The sequence below is a fragment of the Eubalaena glacialis genome, chromosome 5, assembly GCF_028564815.1.
Source record: "Eubalaena glacialis isolate mEubGla1 chromosome 5, mEubGla1.1.hap2.+ XY, whole genome shotgun sequence".
Lineage (NCBI taxonomy): Eukaryota > Metazoa > Chordata > Mammalia > Artiodactyla > Balaenidae > Eubalaena > Eubalaena glacialis.
The window spans coordinates 126257707-126276265 of record NC_083720.1 but is presented as its reverse complement, the minus strand read 5'-3'; the positions used below and the strand labels follow the sequence as shown (position 1 = coordinate 126276265).

Here is an 18559-nt window from a genome sequence, read left to right as displayed (position 1 = left end):
TCACCCCTGCCCACCCTGGGCCCTTCGGTAGCCTCCTCAAGCCACTGGGAACATCTTAACCCTGCCTCCTTCTCAGTCCTCCCTGGTAGCCCAGGCACAGTGTGCAGACCTGAGTTACAGCAAGGATGGCACCGCTGGTACCACCCAGGTCAGGGCTGGGTCTCCCAGCAGTGCATGAGGCCCTTGAGGAGGAAGCTGAGTTTCTTTTATTTGTCCCTGTGTCCCCCGGGGCTCAGCATGGAGCCTGGGACAGAAGAAGAATTGATGGTTAAATGAACGAAATTAATCAATCCCTTACACAGCTGCAGGGCTTTGCAATTTTTAAAGGGCCTCAGCATTCACGGTGTCATTGAATCCTCATAATAGCCCAGGGAGATAAATTGGTCAGGGCTTACGGTCCCCACCGTAGTCCTAGGATAAGGAAACCCAGGCTCCAGGAGGGTGGGTGCCGCTGCCCCAAGGCTGCAGCCCGAGGGCAAGGCAAGGAGCACTGGGCCAGGCCACGGGACTCTGTCCCTGGCAGGGGGACTCTGGGCCGAACCCCGGTCTCCCCAAGCCTGCATTTCCTCATCCATAAAGTTGGGTGATGATAACATTGCCACTGATTGGCAGCTGTCATGCCACTGTGAGCGCCAAGTGAGATTGTGAATGGCAAGCTGCTCTGTAAACTGTAGAGTGCTGTGCAGGAAGCTGAGGACGGCTAGCCGCAGTCCCGTGAGTCCCACGCCTGCCCCGTTTGCAGACCTGGAGTTCCTGTGTGACTCCTCATTTTAGTCTGCTGGGAAGCAGGTCAGCACCTCAGACTTGGCAGTGGATGTCTGTCTGTGCCACCCACCACGAGGGGCCCCCAGCTCCTGGAGCAGTGCTTCTCCCAAGGAGACCACCCTTCCCAGATTCAGACACTGTGCTGGAGGTGGAGCTGACCCCTCCGGCACCAGGGAGGGTCCTGGCCAACCAGAGCATTGCACCCCCAACAGTAATGGGTTCAGGGGTGCCCCTGAGGCCCAGGCAGAGCCCATGGGGTGCCACCTGGGGACTTGGTAGGACAGTTCAGAGACAGCGGGTCTCTTTTCTCCTGGACTTTACTCTGGGAGGGCGGGGCCTGAACTGCTGGTGTCAACTCACCACCATGTGGAGGCTGAAGCCAGAGCAGAGATCAGAAGCAAGAAGCAAGAGAGCCATCCCATGACACTGTCTGAGCCCCTGGATCCGTCTGCATCTACAGCTCTCTTGGCTCCATAAGTCAGTAAATGTCTGTTTTGCGTGAGCCAGCTGGAGAGGGGTGTTCTGACCCCTGACTAGCTGGTGTCTAAGCACCAGGGATAGGGGTGGGACCTGCTGGGGTTTGAGCCTGAATGGAGGGTCCAGCAGAGGACCCGCCCAGCCTTGCCCTCTCCATCCAGCCAGACTGAGCTCCCACCCCTCAAAGCAGCTCCAGCCCCAGCTCCTCCTGGAACCTTCCCGACCACCCCGATCCACTTCTGCCTTCCTGGCCCTGAGCACTAAGGAGGGAGGAAGGAAACAGATGCTAATGTTTCCTGACACGCGTTAAGCACCGGTTTGGTGTTGGCGTGTCTCACAGGGGCTCGCTGAACGCCGCCGTCCTATGCGGGAAGGGTTAGTGACCGAGGCTCAAGAGAGGTGCAGTGACTCGCCAAGGTCACAGAGCTTAAGGTGGCAGAAACAGACTCCCAGAGACTCACAATGGCTCCTCCGAAGCCCAGGCGTTTGCCCCGCGCCCTCTTGCTGGGCTCAGGGAGCATCAGATGCTTGCTCTCAGCCCTCCCAGCTCCCTTCCTCCTGGTTCCGAGGTCTCCCTGCCCTGTGGTCTCTGGCCAGTTTCTGGCTCTCGGCCCCCCAGAAGCCGTTTGTCACTCCTTCTCTCCTCCAAACCCCCCCGGACTGCTCCCTTCTCTGCCCCACTCCCTCCCCTCCAGTTCTGGCTTCTGCTCCAAGGGACACAGCCCGATCCTGACCTGCGAGAGGGCAGCACAGCAGGCATGACCCCCTGTGTTAGGAGCTTCTCGTGGCAGGAGCTGTATGGTCTCAGTTCCGGGTGTCCAGGGCCACCTGGCACCCAGCACCAAGTGGACAGTCAGAGACAGCTCTTGGGGGGTGTCATCCCACCTTCTTCCACCCCACGTCTGGGCAGCATCCTTCACAAAGGGCAGTTGGGTGGAAAGGTTGGAAATGAGGACTTGGGGCTGGAGGGCCTGGGTTTGAACCCAGCTTTCCACTGGCTGCTGTGAGCTTTAAGCAAGTTAGCCTGGGCTCTCTGTGACTCAGTTTCCTCATCGTAAAGAACCTACCTCCCAGAATTACTGTGAGGATGAATCGAGTTCATATTAACACATGTTTATCAGGCACAGAGCCTCACTGTGCATTATTACTATTATTATTACTGTTGTTATTGTTATTTGTCTGTAGAGTAGTGACACCTGTAGGTAGTAACCTGACTGCTCTGTCCACTGTAGCCCTCATTGGGCCAAGCCTCAGCCTGGGCCCCCCTTCAGGCCCATGTTCTTTCTTCACCAGTCAGTGGGAGCTGGAGTCAATCCTATAATCCTATTGCCCAGACACAGGGGGCCACCAAGCAGGGCTGCCTACCTTGACCCCATCCAGCTGGGCTTATGACACCCCAGTTGTCCCTCTAAGCCCTGGGCGGGACCCCAAGGTTGTTCATCAAACACTGATGCACCTGCCTCAGGCCCGGGGAGGAAGGTCCAGAGAAGCCTTCAGTCGACTGTCTCAGGGTGGTCGGCCACCCCTTGTCCAGGAGGGCTGACCCAGGACTCCATCCCCTCCATGGTCCCCGGTGAGGCCCCCAGATGACGGGATGATGGCCACCCTGGAGGAGGCGAGGGGTCAAATGTAACCCTCAGCAGCCACAGTTGTAAAGTTTTCATAAACTCATCATGATTCCAAACCTCGGCCTCATTCACACACTGTGAGCCAGGAGGCACCCCGCTGAAGAGGCTGAACAAAGCAGAAGCTCCCAAGCCAGCTCGCTTACAGCAGGCCAACTGACGTCCCACCCGGGAGCCACCCGGCCCGCGGCGTCAACGGTGGGGCCGCGGCAGGAAAGGATACTGAAGCTCCGGTCGGTGATGGCCAGGTGCCAGAGGTTGATGCGCAGGTCGTCCGCGGACATGTACGTCTCGCAGTCGCTGTTGACGGAGATGGAGTTGATGTGGTAGGTGTGGCCATTGGCGAAGACCCTCCGGGGGCTCACCTCCACCATCAGATCCATAGGCTTCAGCACGGGCACCTGCGGGGAGGAGGGGCGGTCAGAGCAGGGGGAGAGGTGATGGGGGAGGGGTGCTGGCAGGAAACATCCAGGGCCACGTGATCAAAAGGAGAGGCCAGGAGAGGCCAGGAGCGTGCCAGTGGGTGTCCATCCTGCCCGTGTCAGAAGTAAGCAATGGCACGTGGCCACGTCCATCAGCACCAGCCCTGCAGGGAAGCCTTGCCTCTTTTGCTTGGCCTCCTGGGATTGGTTCTGAACCTGCTGCGTGACTTTGAATGAATGGCTGAACCCCTCTGCACCCCAATTTCCTCATTTCTAAAATGGAAGGAGAAGATACCGTGGCAGAGCCAGATTGTCCACCAAACATTTGTGTCCCCTTGTCACGGGGAAGTGGCTGCCCTGGCAGGGACTACATTTCCCAGCTGCCCTTGCAGCTGGGTGTGGCCACATGACTGTTCTGACCAATGGGGTGTGAGCACAGTGATGCCTTGCACTTGGGGGCCAAGGCTTAACGGTTAAGAGGCAGCTGTGCCTTCTCCACCCCCTTCCCTTTCCACAGCCAGAAGGTGAGGATCCAGGCCTTAGGGATGGAGGCACATGGGATGGAAAGAGCCTGTGTCCCTGCAGGAGAGCCGTGTGCCATACAGGATGCCTATACCGGAGCTTTCCTTGAGTGAGAAATACATTTCTGTGTACTCTGCCCTGGGGCTGTTACAGCCGCTGGCGTTAGCTGAACTCGTACAAACTCCCAGAGGCAGTGTCAGATAGCATGCCTCTGCTTCTCTCTGCACCCTCTGCCTGGAATGCTCACCCCCTTTGGACACCTAGTGAACCCCAACTCCTCCTGCAAGAGCTGGAGTTAACAGCCCTTTGGATGTACAGCCTGCCACACCCCTGCTCAGCCCCAGCACGCTGCACACACTGCTCTCAGGGCTCTCGGTGTGCACTGCGGGGTGTTTTGGGCACGACTCCCGTTCCAGTAAACTGTGAGGTCTTCAAAGGTACAGACAGACAGACACGGCCTCATCGATCTCTCCCTGGCCTGGCCCCAGGAAATGAGGGCTGGCATTGCCATCCCCATGTGACCGATGAGAAGACTGGATGCCAAGATGAACTGGGCTTCCTAAGTCACAGAGGCAGGAAATGACAGAGCCAGGACCAGAAGCCAGGTGTGACTGCCCCCAGGGCATCACGGTGCAAAGGTGTAGACCTGAAACCTGACTTCGGCTTCAACCCTGCCCGGCCGCTTACTAGTGTTACCTCCATTGCGGCCTTCACCTCTCTGGGCCTCAGTTTCCTTATCTGTAAACTGGGTAATGCGGGTGCCTGCTCAGGGCTTCTGTGAGGATTCCATGAGTTGATGCAGGTCAAGTGCGCCTGGAACATCACTCGGTCCACAGTGCCCTCCTCCCCCTCCTCGGGAGGTGACTAGGGGTGGCTGAGCCAGGGCTTACACAGCCACAGTTTCCAGAGTGGGCCCTGGGCGGGGGTGGGGGGAGGGCGGTGCTGCAGGGGCAGTGGGAATTGTGCCCAGGAGAGAGGCAGCAAGGCCATCCGCGGAGTGAGGAAGAGAGCAGATTCCGGTGAAGGGGGATGCAGACCTTTGTCGGCTAACTGCAGGGCTCCTGAGCCCCGGGCAGCAAGCACCAGGTAGAATGGCATGAATCCAATCAGAACTGGGGGGCAGCAGGCAATGGGGGACACACTGCTTGCACTCACGTGGGAGAGAAGATAATAGGCTGATACACGTGTGTGTGTGTGTGTGTGTGTGTGTGTGGTTTCAGAAAGCAGTAGGTGCTCTAAAGAAAAATAAAACAGGTGAGGGGACAGCGTGACAGGGCAGCAGGGGCTGGTGCCCGGCTGGAAGGGTCACCAGGAGGTGACATATGGGGAGGGGCTGAAACAGGCTGACGTGGGACCCTAGAGAATCTCCTTCTCCCAGGGGACCTCCCCTCCCCCAAACCCACCTACTCTTAGGCTGGGCCTGGGGCTCCCTGGGGCTCCCACGGCCCTGTAATCCCTCATTACGGCCTTGACCACGTGGTAAGTTGTTGTCTTGTTTGTTTCCCCAATGGACTGGGCAGCACTTAGGGGCGCTGTGTGTCTTCTTGTGTTCATCTCTGTATCTCTGGTACTCAGCCCAGGGCCCAGCACAGACAGGTCTTCAGGTGAATGAGTAAATGGGTGAGTCAATGAACAAATGAGCTATGTCCCTCCCTGGGGGACAGCTGAGATGGGAGGTGACAGCTTTGGTGCTGCAGTGGGGGTGGGCAGGCACTAAGTGTTCCTTTTGGTACAAAGGCAGCTCTGCAGCCGCCATGAGATGTTCTCATGTACCAGGGCACCCAGTGTGAGCCTGTGTGGGTGTGTGAGCCTGGGTGTGCATGCATGAGTGTGTCACTGTGCACATTCATGTGCCCGAGTGTGCATGTGTGTATGCAGTATCAGTGTGCATGCCCACCTGGCTCTGGGTGGTTCTTGTGTTGAGTCTGTGCTTCGGAACTGTCTGCCCGCGTGTCAGTGTTGGTGTGTCTGGGCCCCTCTATGGGGTCTTCCGCATGTCCGCTGGTGTCAGATATTCTACGTCAGCTCCGAATCTTGCCTTCCCTTCCCTCAGGGCATGGCCACCACCTGCCCTGGGGATCCCTGGAGTCTCTCTCAAGCCACACCTGCTCCTGGAGAAGGTCAGAGCATCGCTGGCCTAGCAAAGTCTCAGCATCTCAGTCTGCTTCCCCCTCCTTCCAGCAACGTTGTTTTCCCCTGGCAGCCTTGGAACTGTTCACCCAGTGCTCCAGCCATGCACCGCCATCCCCAGACCATATTTCAAAGCCAGAAAGCAAAGAGAGGAGAGGAAGAGGGAAGAGAAACCTGCCCTGAAGGTTTGGAGGTTTCATGAATAAAACTTTCCCCGCACCTGTGCTCTTCCAGAAGGCACAGTGTAGTCAAGGTGAAGGGCAGGAGGACAGACACATGAACACTAAGGACAGAGCAGTGTGGGATGCAAAAGGCTAGAGGGGACAGAGAAGGATAAGGATTCATCTGACTCGTGTAGGAAAGACTTTCAGAGGTGGAGGGTAATAGGGTTTTAAAGGATGAATAAGAGTTCACCAAATAAACAAGGTAGAGAAAGGCATTCCTGTGTGTCCCTGTGTCACAGAGCTGACCTCCAGTGTGGGGGGGTGACTCCATGTCTATTTCCTTGGGGGTCTGGGTACACTTTGGGGGTAGGCACTCAATCTCACCTTGCTCAGCTCTGGGATCCCAGAGACCTAGCACAGGGCCCAGCAGAGAGCAGGTTCTCGGTAAATAACAGCTGCCTCTGGCACAAATGGCCCAGATTAGGTAGAGAGCTTCACAGGGTTCGGGAGGCTTGGGTGAACTGGGGAGGAGACAAGGTGAGAGGCTGGATGAGGAAAGACCCAGGCACCCACGTTCTTTCCCCCTTTCTTCTCCTCCAGCCTTAGTTTACAGTTAAGTGCCATTTCGGGATGTGTGTGACATACAGAGAAAAATCTCAGACTCTGGGTGGGAAATAAACAAGATTCCCATGGGCCACTGGCTCTGCCACAAATGGCAGGCCAATCAAGAGGTGATAATTGCCTCCTCCCACCAGATGAAACCCTCATAAACTTTCTTGGGGCTTGGAGGTGGGGGGAGTGGGGAGCACCCTCACTCCCGTTATTCAGTGTCAAAGGTAATTGGCTTCCCTGCTTTCTCAGAATTTATTTGTGCAATTTGCCAGTCATTTAGAGGCCAATGTGTTTAAACATTTATTCCTCCTTCTGGGAACAACATTGATTGCCATTTCATATTTATGACAGTCGGCTGGGTGCTGAGTGTGGGGCGCTTGCTAAGCCGTTGCAGAAAAAACGAGTCACTATCTCCTGTTTGCTGGTGAGGAAACTGAGGCACAGAGCAGGGAAACGGCCACAGCCGTCTGACAAGCGGTGGGTGGGTCTGTGAGCAGTTTAGGAGCCTGGAGGGGCCTTAGCACCTCCACGGCACCAGGCAGCACCACTGCCCGCGCAGAGCAGCAAACACAGCCACGGTAGGAACCCAGGGAGACAGCATTCCGTGTGATGTGAACTCAGACCTTTCAAATCTGCTAAAGAGCGCAGTCACCTCCCGACGCTCTTCCTTGTTCAGTCTTGGGACTCTGAGGCCCCCTCCCTGAGCAGGGCCTGTCCCAGGCTTAGACCAGATCTGCCCTCAGCCTCTTCATTCACTGCGGCCTCCTGGTGTCTAGAGCAGGGCTGGGCGGCACACAGCAGGTGCTCAGTAAGTGTGGCTGAATGAATAAATCTGGCAGCACCTCCAGCAAACACATGGGTGGCTGAAAGCACCCACCCTCTTCCAGGCATGGTTCTGGAAGCCAGGGACAGACAAGGCGGCCTCAGTGTGCTTCCTGCAAGAAGCCGCTAACCATCCCCATGGCTCCCCTGGGAGGCAGGAACTTCACTTCCACTTCACGGAGGAGACTGGATGCTGACTGTGGAGCTAGACTTCCCTGGGTTTGGATCCAGCTCTCAGTTTCCTCATCTGTAAAATGGGGATGACAATCACATACCCACTATAGTATTTTGCTGAGGTCTGAATGATTTTATAGCCAGAGTGCTTGGGAGACACATGCTCAAGTGTCTGTTCTTGTTCCAGATGAGGAATCAGAGGCTCATGGTGGCCGAGAGCCCTGCTCAGCGTCACACCACCAGGACGCAGCGGAGGCAGGATTTGAACCCAGGTCCTGTGACTCCAGAACTCTGTCATATCTCCCAGCCTCCCCACTGAAGAAACATGAGTCCTTTTGCTTTTAATCGCGTTGGGAGCAAAAGTTTGCCTTCACACGGTTCTGCCACTTAACCTTCCAGGCCGCTCTTACATCAAGGCAATCTTTGCACTGAGCCCTCGTAAAGGCTGCAAGAATCACAAGTTCTGGGTGTCCCTCTGACCCTCGGCAAAGGCCTGGGAACCCACAAAGCTCCGCTCACAGGTTCTCCTCCTGGCTCTGCCACTTGCTCAGCTGAGCTGCTCTGGGAGAGTTGCTGCCTCTCTCTGGGCCTCCGTTTCCCTATTTGTGTAACAAGGGGTTAGAGAACACACGCTCTCCAGCCTCGGGTGCAGCTGAAAAGGGCTTCATGGACACGCATCACCTCGCCTCATCCTCACGAGACTTCCAGAAGAAAGATGATCCTCTCTGCTTTGCTGGGGAGGAAACTGAGGCACAGCGCAGGAAAATGATGGTGGCCACCCAGCAAGTAAGCAGCCCGGCTTCTTAAGTTCTGGATTGGAACCTGACTGTGGTTCGGATCGCCAAGGCCCTTCCAGTCCTGAAATCCTCGCTGTGTAATAAATAAAGCACAGCTGCTCTTTGCTTGCCGGAACCGTCCGTGTGCCACATCTTACCTGCAGTGACGTCACCGTGGACAGGTCCTTCAGCTTCCCCTCCTCATCTTTCAGGTTATAACCCTCGGGCCTCTTATCACGTTCGGTAATCTTCCATAGTTTGATAGTTTTATCTTTAAAAATAGAACAAAGTGAAACAAGACGCATGATGAACACCAGCATGGAGAATGGAGTACCCACCTGAGTCTGCTAGATAAGGGTGCATCAACCCACAAGTTACTTAACCTTATCCTGTTCTTGGACATGAAGTTTCTTTCTAATCTGACTCCTTCTGTCAACTGATGCAAAGAACATCTTTGCAAAGGGAACGTTTGTCGTCATGCTCGAGCTCCTCCCAATTGATCCCAAAGGTGAAACTGCTGGGTCAAAGGGCATGACCCTTTCAAGGGCAGTTATCAGTCTTTCAACTAATTTCCGCAAAAACTGTACTAATGAAGCTTCCTGTTTTTTACCCTTCATTGGCATCCTATTTCCTGAGATGCATCCCGCCCATCCAGAAATTCAGCTCTCCCAAAGCCTCACTTCTCTGGAATCCTGCCAAGAACATCAAAAGAATAACCTTTACCAGCTGTGATGGTTCATTTTAGATGTCAACTTGGATAAGCCACGCTACTCAGATATTTGGTCAAATGTGTGGATGTCACTCTGAAGGTAATTTTTTAGATGAGATTAACATTTAAATCCGTGGACTAAAGCAGATTATCCTCCACAATGTGGTTGGGCCTCCTCCAATCAGCTGAAAGCTTTAGAGAAAAATGACCGAGGTCCCCTGAGGAAGAGGGAGCTCTGCCAGCAGGTGGCCTTCAGACTCGAGCTGTAGCATCAGCCCTTCGCTGGGTCTCCAGCCCGCCCTGCAGATTTTGGACTTGCCAGCCTCCACAGTCAGGCGCGCCAATTCCTTAAAATAAGCCTCTCCTTATATATCTATATCTAAGTCTACATCTATATCCATATCTCTGTCTACACTCACACTCACACATACACCCATCCTATTCTGTTTCTCTGAGAACCCTGACTAGTACAGCAGCCAAAACAATCACTTCCACGCTCCTGAGGAGGAAGGGGAGAAAATTGCTATCAGTTAAAGACTTGACAGGTGCCCATGGACAGGTTACTAGGAAAGGGTGGAGCTGGGATTCAAAACCGGGGGTGGGAAGCTTTGAGGGTGTGGGTGTTAGGAAATTCCTGAAGCTGACCTTTCCTCCAAAGAGGCAGGCAGAGAATGACACTCTCTGTTAAATGATTAAAAAGAAAAAAGCAGCACGTGAATGAGGCTCAGTTGCCGGCCCTGTTCTAAGCTTGTTTTAATGTTATTCCCTTCCCTCTTCTCCAAAACCCTATGAGGCAAGAACAGCCATCAAGTTCAGAAGAGGAAGGGGCAGGGCCAGGGTGTTAACTGCATTAGGGGCTCCTGCCCTGGGTGACCTATTCTGGTGGTGGGGGGCCTCCCACTGCCTCTGTTCCAGCACCTGGGAAGGGCCCCTCTGGCTCTGAGACGGGGTTTGCTGAACATGACTCCGTGCCAGGCACCCCTCAGGGGACACAGACAATCAGAATGGCAGGAGCTCCAGAGGGCAAGCCCTGGAGGGTCAGCAGGGCTGGGAAGGCCCACGGGAGGGACACCTGGCTCTGCTGAGAGGTCAGGGAAGGCTCAGTGGGAGCTGACACCCAGCGGAGGCCGAAGGGATGAGGTGGGGTGTTGGCCAGGTGGGGGCAGGGAGAGCTGGCCTTCGGGCACAGAGATGGGTTGGTGACTTGAGTCTGACCGGTTTCAGGGATGCCGTAAAGACCGCCCTAAGGAGTCTGACTCCCTTGGGAAGGCAGGTGGCATCATCTTATAAGACTCGTCCACCCTGGAGCAGTACTGGCTGGTCTTGCGGTGCTGGGTGGGCAACACCTCCCTCCACCCTTGTTGCAACTCCAGAGGGAGCACAGGTGAGGAAACTGAGGCTCAGAGAAGCAAGGCCACTCCCCAAGGTCCCCAGGCTGGGACAGAAGCCAGGACCCTCCTAGCTCCCACCCCAGGCGCCTTTTATGATGGGGATGAGAGGTGAAGGAGGATGAGCGGGTGGACGTGAATGTGGGAAGCGGGGCCTCTGGCTCCAGGCCCACTGCTGGCAGAGGCAAGGTGGCCCCAGGAACCGCAGCCTCTGAGTGGACCACAGCAAAGCAGGGGTCTGCCCGGGAGCCTCCTTGGGGGCCTCCTTGGGGATGCGTACCGTCTCCCAGAGGCAGATGGCCAGCGGCCAGGCAACCAGTGCTCTGCCTGCAGCATCTATTGAGGACCCCAGATCATCCAGTGACACCCTCCACTCTGGGGTGGTCTGGGATTCTGGGGGTTGTGGACAAAGAGGCAAGTCTGAATTGGGTGTTCATTGTTTTCCTTGACCTGGCCTCCTTTGTCCGTCCCCAAATTAAAGTATTCATGGACACACTCAAGGAGCTGCTATTTACAGCAGAGGGAATAAGCCCCCGTCCGACCGCCAGGAGAGGGTGAGCAAGTGTATTCACTGCATGGAATTTACCCGCTGCTCAAAATACTATTTTTCAGGAGTTCTAAAGACCTAGAAAGACCTAGGAAAATGCTCACAATGTGAGGTGAAAAATGGCATTTGATGACAAATTGCTACAGTACGTGTGCACAAGAGCACGCATGCCTACACACACGTGCACACACATGCACACACCCACGCCCAGACCGGCCCGGCCGCCTCACCGTTGGTGGACAGCAGGGAGTGGGCGGCATTCTGCTGAGGGAGCCACTTGATCTTGTTGATCTTCTCCTCTATCTCCAGACTCTTGAGATAGTCGAACTCCGGCTCGTGGCTCTGGAAAGTGCTGTAGACGTCATACTCGCCCTGGCTGTGCGGCGCATTTTTACTCTGCAAGGAAACCAGACCCTGAGCTCCAGGATGGTGGGGCGGGGCGGAAGCCGGCACTGGGACAGGGACGGGACTGGTCAAACCCACGCAGGGCCTGGAACAGCCATGGCGACCGGGCATCCAAGCAAGGGTCCAAGGAAACTCTCTGCTTTTTCAATGGCCAGTGCCTTGCTGTGCAGCCATGGCCAAGCTCCATCACCTCCTCCGTCCAGGAAGCGAGAACAAGGGCAACCACGCCAGCTCATGTTTACTGAGCACCTACTGTACACAGGACACTGAGCTAAGTGCTTCTCACGCCTCCTCTCATTCTATCCTCGACGCCCCTCTGTGATGGGCACCATGACTCCCCCCACTTTACAGATGAGCAAGCGGAGGCTCAGAGGTGAATCGACCCCCGCCCCCCCTAAAGCCACATGTCCACAAAGTGCTGTCACTCACTCCACTGAGGTCTGGCTGGCACCAAGGCCAAGGCTCTGATCTGCTCATCACATCCTTGTGTCCAACTTGGGTCTGACTCGAGCAATGAACGCATTTTGGAGCAGATTTAACATTGGGGCCAGACACCCTGCAAGGTCAGACATCGGGATAGACTGGGATAGGGTATCCTCCCCCCAACTTTCCTGATCGGGTCCCCTTCTGGTTTAGGCAGCCAAGCTCATTAGAGTCAGGACCTCCTGGTGGAGCCCCCAAAATAGTGAAGTGGTGAGTCCATCGCAGGTACCAGGGACCACTTCCTGGTAGACAATTCAAGTTTATATGACAACATGAAACTACAACTAAAACTGCCTGGGAGCAAAACAAAGATAGTCAACCAAGCACAATTTCAAGTTTTCTGTTGGTTTTTCAAAAGTATCTATTTCTATATTTCTTTTCCTGTTGTGCTTTTGGAAAACTTGAAAGTTCTTCAATATTTTTGCCTCTAATTCACTTCATCTCCTGTAAGCACTGGCTATGGAGAAGGTCAGTGGGACCAGAATTAAGAAAAAAATTAAAGGAGAAATATTCAAAACTGAGAAACTTGCGCATCTTCCAATTTAATTTCTTTCTGCAATTTGGCAAAAAGGAGACTTGGCTTTGCAGTCCCCAGTGGGATCCTCTGGTCCTTCTCATGAATCAAAGTGCTCCAGCCACAGTACTGGGCTTATTAGATAACCAATTTCTCAGCTATCTGCTTTCTGGCTATGTGTTCTTGGTAAGTTATTGCAACCCTCTGAGCTCTGATCTCCTCATCTGTAAAATGAGGATGATAATAGCACCTAATGGCACCACGAGGGCTGTCACGAGGGAGGGTTATGGGAGTGAACACAGGTGAAGTCAGACCGCAGGGAACATCACCTGTGGGGAGGATGCTGAGGAATTGGAGGGGGGAGGATGGCACTGCAGCTCCTCTCCCCCCTGCATCCTTCCCTCCTGCCCCCTCTTCTCCTTCTCTTCCTCGTCCTGCTTCCCCCATCCTCCCTCCCCCTTCCCTCCCCCCTTCCTCTCCTCCCCCCACCTTGGTGTCACATTAGATCCTGTCTTCGGCACCTAATCCCAGCCCTGAAAGGCAGGGTGGTGTGTGAGTGACAGACCACACCCAGTCTTGGTTTCCATCCCTGGTCTTTGCTCACTAGCTGGGTGACCCTGCAGGCGTCCTCATCTATGAAACGGGGTGTCAGTCCCCACCCTCAGAGGTGGGCAGTGAAGAGTAAATGGGAAAAGCACGTGGAGAACGAAGTGAGGAGTCTGCATGTAGTAGGTGCTCAACAAATGGGGCCTTTTAACCACCAGGTTCTTCCAGTGGTTCAGAAACATTGCCTCGGGTAGGCTGTTCCGGACAACAGACCTCACTGGGGCAAGGCCCGGGGCTGAGCAAAAGCGCCAGCCCCAGACAGAGGGCCACCCCACAGCTGCGGAAGGGTCCATCCTCCCCTCCACCCGCTCTGGCCGGACAGCACCAGCTCACCCAGGCCGAGGGCAGCTTAAGCAGCAGTCTGTTTCTCCAGGGTCTAGGACACCGTGACCAGTCAGCAAACTTCCACTCAGCAGCGGGGGCTCAGAATATGGTGCTGTGAGTCGACCCGGTGGACCCCCTTCCCTGGGCCTGCGCGGTCCCATCCCTGCGTGCCGCGGCGCCCTTTCATCCAGCCCAGGCGTCCCGGCGGGATGCCGAGAGGCCCCCTGCAGGCTAGAGCCCGGGCTGAGCGTAGGCCCCCTCCCGCCAGGCCCCGCCGCACCTCCGGTTCCCGCTGGAAGATGACGACCCGGCCACCCTTGTCGCCGGTGGCCAGCAGCTCCCCGGTGTGGTTGAACTCGACAGTAGAGATGATATCGGCTGTGGTGGAACAGAGACAGGAGGATGTGGCTCATTAGGACCCAGCGCTGTGCAGGTGGGCAGAGCTGCTCCCGCCCAGCCCCGGGGCGCCCATCGGACAGCAGGAGCGCTGACCAGGGGCCCCGCCCCCGCCCCTCCCCGCTGCCCGTGGGACAGAGACCCGTTCACGGGTGTCTTTCCTTCCTTCCTGCTCCCCTTCCTCCTGAAGCAGTCTGGGGGTTTCCACTCACTAGCCCAACTCTGGGGGCCACAGAGACCAACTGTACCCCTCCCTGCCTCCACTGAGCTCCCCCGTAACCTTCACATTCCTGGCCTGGGCCCTGTAGGCACCAAAAGCTCCGGTCAGGCTTCAGCACAATGGATCTACTTTCAAACAAACCACAGATCTGACTACTCCTCCCGGCAGCCGCAGGCAGGTTCTCAGCTGGCCCCTTGGCTGGCACCCCCATACTGTGTTCTCCTTCCAGCCGCCAGGATGATGGTTCACGCCTCCCCCACCCCGACTCATGGGGTATTTCTGCTCAAACCCCCTCCTCTGCATCCTTCTCTGCCTCAAATGAAGGCAGTTCCATCCTCCCGCTGGCTCGGGCCCGAGCCTTTGGGTCACCCTGACTCTCCCCCCTCTCTCTCACCCTCCACATCCAGTCCTATTGTCTCAGCCTTCAAGATACATCCAGATTCCATCACTTCTCCCGCCTCTCGCCTGGATGACTGCAACGGTCTCCCATCCGATCCCCTCCATTTCTCCTGGCCCAGACACAAGCTGGCCTCCACAGAGCAGCCAGAGGGAGCTTTCTCGGACCCCTCTAGAGGCTCCCCACCGATAGAGAAAAAGCGAAGGTCTTCAGAGTATCTAAAGCCTTGAGTGACCTGCGGCCCCCCGAGGCAGGCCACATCAGGAGCCCAAATCTTCACCCTGTCCCGCACTTGCCCCTGGCACTTGGCATTACCTCCCACCCTGGGCCGGGTACCGTGCCCTGTGATTGGCTGTGGCCTGCGGGACGGCGGCAGACAAGCCGCCGTCCTGCGCCTCTGCAGCTGCCCCGGAGGAGGACCTGCCCAGGCCCGCAGCAAAGCCGCCCAGCTGAGTTGCCTGCTCACCCAGCCCAACCAAGCCTAGATCAGCGGGGCTGGCAGATGCATGACAAAAAATGTTAGTGTTGAATGCCCCGTGTTTTCACTCAATGAAAGGTAACGCACCCCTACCCCAATTCCTACTGCCTTGCTCTCCCACTCCGACTCAGGCTCCTTGCTGATTCTCAAAATACCAGCTACCTTTTGTCTCAAGAACTGCTCTCTCAGCCTCGAGTGGTTTTCCCAGTCCTATTTCCTATTCCATACATGCCTTTTCCTTTTCCAATCATGTGCCTTCAGAGGCAGCTCCTGACCCGCACTGGCCTCTGAGCCACAGGTAAATGCCAGCTCTGACGGCGAAAGGAAAGAGGACAGAGGGAAGGTGCTTCAGAGGCAGGATAATGGGCTGGACGTACTCACTGATCAGGACAACAGCACGTTTCATTAAACTCAAAAATAAAGGGAATAAAAAACAAGGAGAGCCGCTCTTTGGGATCACGGAGATGCTCGCTGAGTGTGGAATTGGCCCGGCTGCCTAACACTTGTCCCTGTGTGGGCAGCCTGCCTGACCCAGGGACACAGGAGGGCCACAGCCGGAGCCACAGCCCGGCAGGGCCGGGTTCCTGCACGTGGCTCTGGTTCTTGCTGTTTCATGTCAGCAGGCCCTTAGGGGGGAAGAGCAGGATATAAAACTGTATGTAAAATGTTTTTAATTATATAGACCAGTGATCACAGCCATGTTAAACAGCAAACAAACTGGGCAGAGGGAAAACAAGCTGGAAGAGACTTTTCTACCACGTTAAACAGAGATTGCTTTAGGGCGGTTGAAAGAAAATATTTTTTTCCTTCTCTTTCTATGTTTCCATGTTTTCTAGATCTTCTGTAATGAATGCATATTTCTTAATAGCTTTATTGAGGTGTAATTGATATACACAAAAATGCACATTTTTAATGTATGCAATTTAATGAGTTTGGACATATGCATAGTATATATTATTTTTATGATGGAAAAATAACAATGCTATTAAATTAAAACGCCAATGTAACCACTGGTATCCAGAGCAAATGTGGTCCATAAATGCTGGGCAGCTACCACAGTAACAGACAATAACATCTGCAGGCAATTTACAATTTATATGTCAGTTTTATATCCGCTGCCTCCTTTGAACCTCATGCCAGCCCCTGAGGGAGACGTGACTTATCATTCCTATTGGCAACTGAGGAGATGGATGGAGGCCCATGCACAGTGACAACCCCCTGAGCTGTTCATGGACCAATCTGAAGTCCTGGGTTGGAGTCCTGGCTTCAATGCCTGGGCTATGTGACCTTGGGTGGGCTGCCTCACTGCCCTGAGACTCAGTGTTGTCATCTGTAGCATGGCTATAGTAGAGTCTTCCTGTGATTAGAAACTCAACAGAGATGTTGGAGGTGAGAGGGTTTGGGAGGGTTGAAGGACTGTAACACCAAGGAATGATGAATGACCAAAATTTACCAGACAGAAAGTCAAAGGTTTTTCTCACCTTTGCTTCTGGCCTCCACAGAAGTGGCAGCTGCCAGCTCAGAAATGTGCCAGATAAATCTGAGATTCAACCTCACTGTACAGGTTTGGGAGTCCTGACCATCAGCCCCTCCAGTCCCCTTCTGCAAACATTTACAGAGCAACTACAGACCTCAGGCCAGGGCACTGCTTCCTCCGTCCCAGGAAGGGGCTGGTGGATATTTAACATCCATTCATTGTTACCGTAAGTGTCTTCTACAGCTTGCCTTAGGAAAAGTTACCTCCCCTGAGAGCTGGAAGTTGTCATCAGTAAAATCATGCAATTGGAAAGTCCATGCTCTCATTCTGGAATGTTTGACACATCCCCAGCCTCAATACCACCTCCCCCAGGAAGCCCTCCTGGAGAGCCCTCCTGCCCCCCAGTACAGTAGTCTCTCCTACAACTGTGGTCTCATGCCCACTATGTGCCCCTCATTAGATGTCAGGCCCTGCAGGGGAGACAGCAATTGGAAGAAGAGGCAGCACTGGGTGAGCTTCTTATTTTCATGGCTTTTATTTAGCCTGAGGACAGGTCCCAGTCTGTGCCACGTGGCTACTGAAATTCAGATAGAAAGTCATACTTTTAGGCTCTATAAACCAGAAGACCGAATCTGGGGAAATCCTAGTAGCTGGAAGATGAGGTATTTAATTCTGGAAATGGGGTCTAAAGAGCAGTCCCCAAATGCAACACATAAACTCTGCCCCAACCTTTAGCTGGCTGCAAACTGCACACGTACACATGACAGACTCCAGGCAGAGTTGCTAAGGCTAAAAGACATGAACCAGGATTTGCGCTGGGACAGAGTTCGAAGTTGAGTTCAACCAAGTTAACTGCTTACAAATGCAAAACAAAACAAAAACACTCTTTGGAGGGGCATACTAAACATCTAGAGTGTCTACGGTATTGTCATTCTCAACACCCAGGATATTCTCCAAAATTATACGAAGATATGCAAAGAAATAGGAAAATATCACTCATACTGAATAAAAAGACAATCAAGGAAAGAGACCCTGAAGTTCCCTGGATACTGGGATTAGCAAATGAAGATTTTTAAAGTAGCTATTATAACTATGTCCAAGGATATAAAGGAAAATTTGCTCTCACTGCATGAAAAGAAAGGAAATTTCAACAGAGAAATAGAAACTATTTTAAAAATAGCTAAATGGACAATCTATAACTGAAAAATACCACATATGAAAATCACTGAATTGCTTAACAGGAAATTTGAGATGACAGAAGAAAGAGTTAGTAAACGTGAAGATATATCGATAGAAATTATGCAACCTGAAGAACAGAGAGAAAATAAATTTAAAAAGATAAAGCGCAGATCCTCGGGGATCTGCCGGAAAACATCAAATGTCTATGTGTACTTGGAGTTCCAGAAGGAGAGGAGAGAATAGAGTAGAAGAAAGACTTGAAATAATGACTGAAAAATGCCCCAATACGGTAAAAGACTTTAATTTACAAATTTAGGAAGCTCAGCTAACTCCAAGTAGGAAAAATACCAAGAAATCACACCTAACCGTCAAACTGCTGAAAACCAAAACAAAAATGAAATTTTGTAAGCAGGTAGAACAAAAACCACATATTATCTTCAGAGGCACCAAGACTCAGATAACTGCTGATTTCTCATCAGAAATAACAGAGTCCCGAAGGCTTTTAAAGTGATGAAGGAAAATTTAAAAACCTGTAAACCCAGACTTCTGTATCCAGTGGAATTATACTTCAAGGATAAAGGGCAAATAAAGACATTTTGGTGAAAGCTCTCCACAGACCAGTGATTGAATCTCAGGACAAACCCACTGCCCTATCATCACTCTCTCTTTACAGATAAGGAACTTGGTCGAGAGGTGAGGCACTGGTCCGAAGTCCCATTCAGGGCAGGGCTTTTGCAGTGTATTCCCCTGGCAGGTCCCGGTCCCTGCACCACAGGGCCGAGTTGCCAAACAGCTGATGCCTCAGGCTCAGGGTCACAACTCAGGCACTGGGAGAGGTCCGCCAAGCCCATGTATGACTGGAGGGTGCTCCAAGTCCCCCTGTTGTGGGTGACGACAACCCCGTGAAAACCCAAGGTGCCCTTCTACTTGTGAGGTCCCCTTTTCTT

General features: G+C 53.8%; 1 protein-coding gene across 1 annotated transcript in view; it reads right to left on the bottom strand.

Moving 5' to 3' along the window:
* PPP2R2C (protein phosphatase 2 regulatory subunit Bgamma) overlaps window positions 1-18559 on the bottom strand; it is a 137424-nt gene that overhangs the window by 39982 nt on the left and 78883 nt on the right. The window contains exons 2-5 of the mRNA XM_061191667.1: window positions 13746-13843; window positions 11364-11529; window positions 8648-8760; window positions 3091-3268 (exon numbers count right to left, since the gene is read on the bottom strand). Of these exons, the coding sequence (XP_061047650.1) occupies window positions 3091-3268; window positions 8648-8760; window positions 11364-11529; window positions 13746-13843 (555 nt within the window). The remainder of the gene's footprint in view (window positions 1-3090; window positions 3269-8647; window positions 8761-11363; window positions 11530-13745; window positions 13844-18559) is intronic.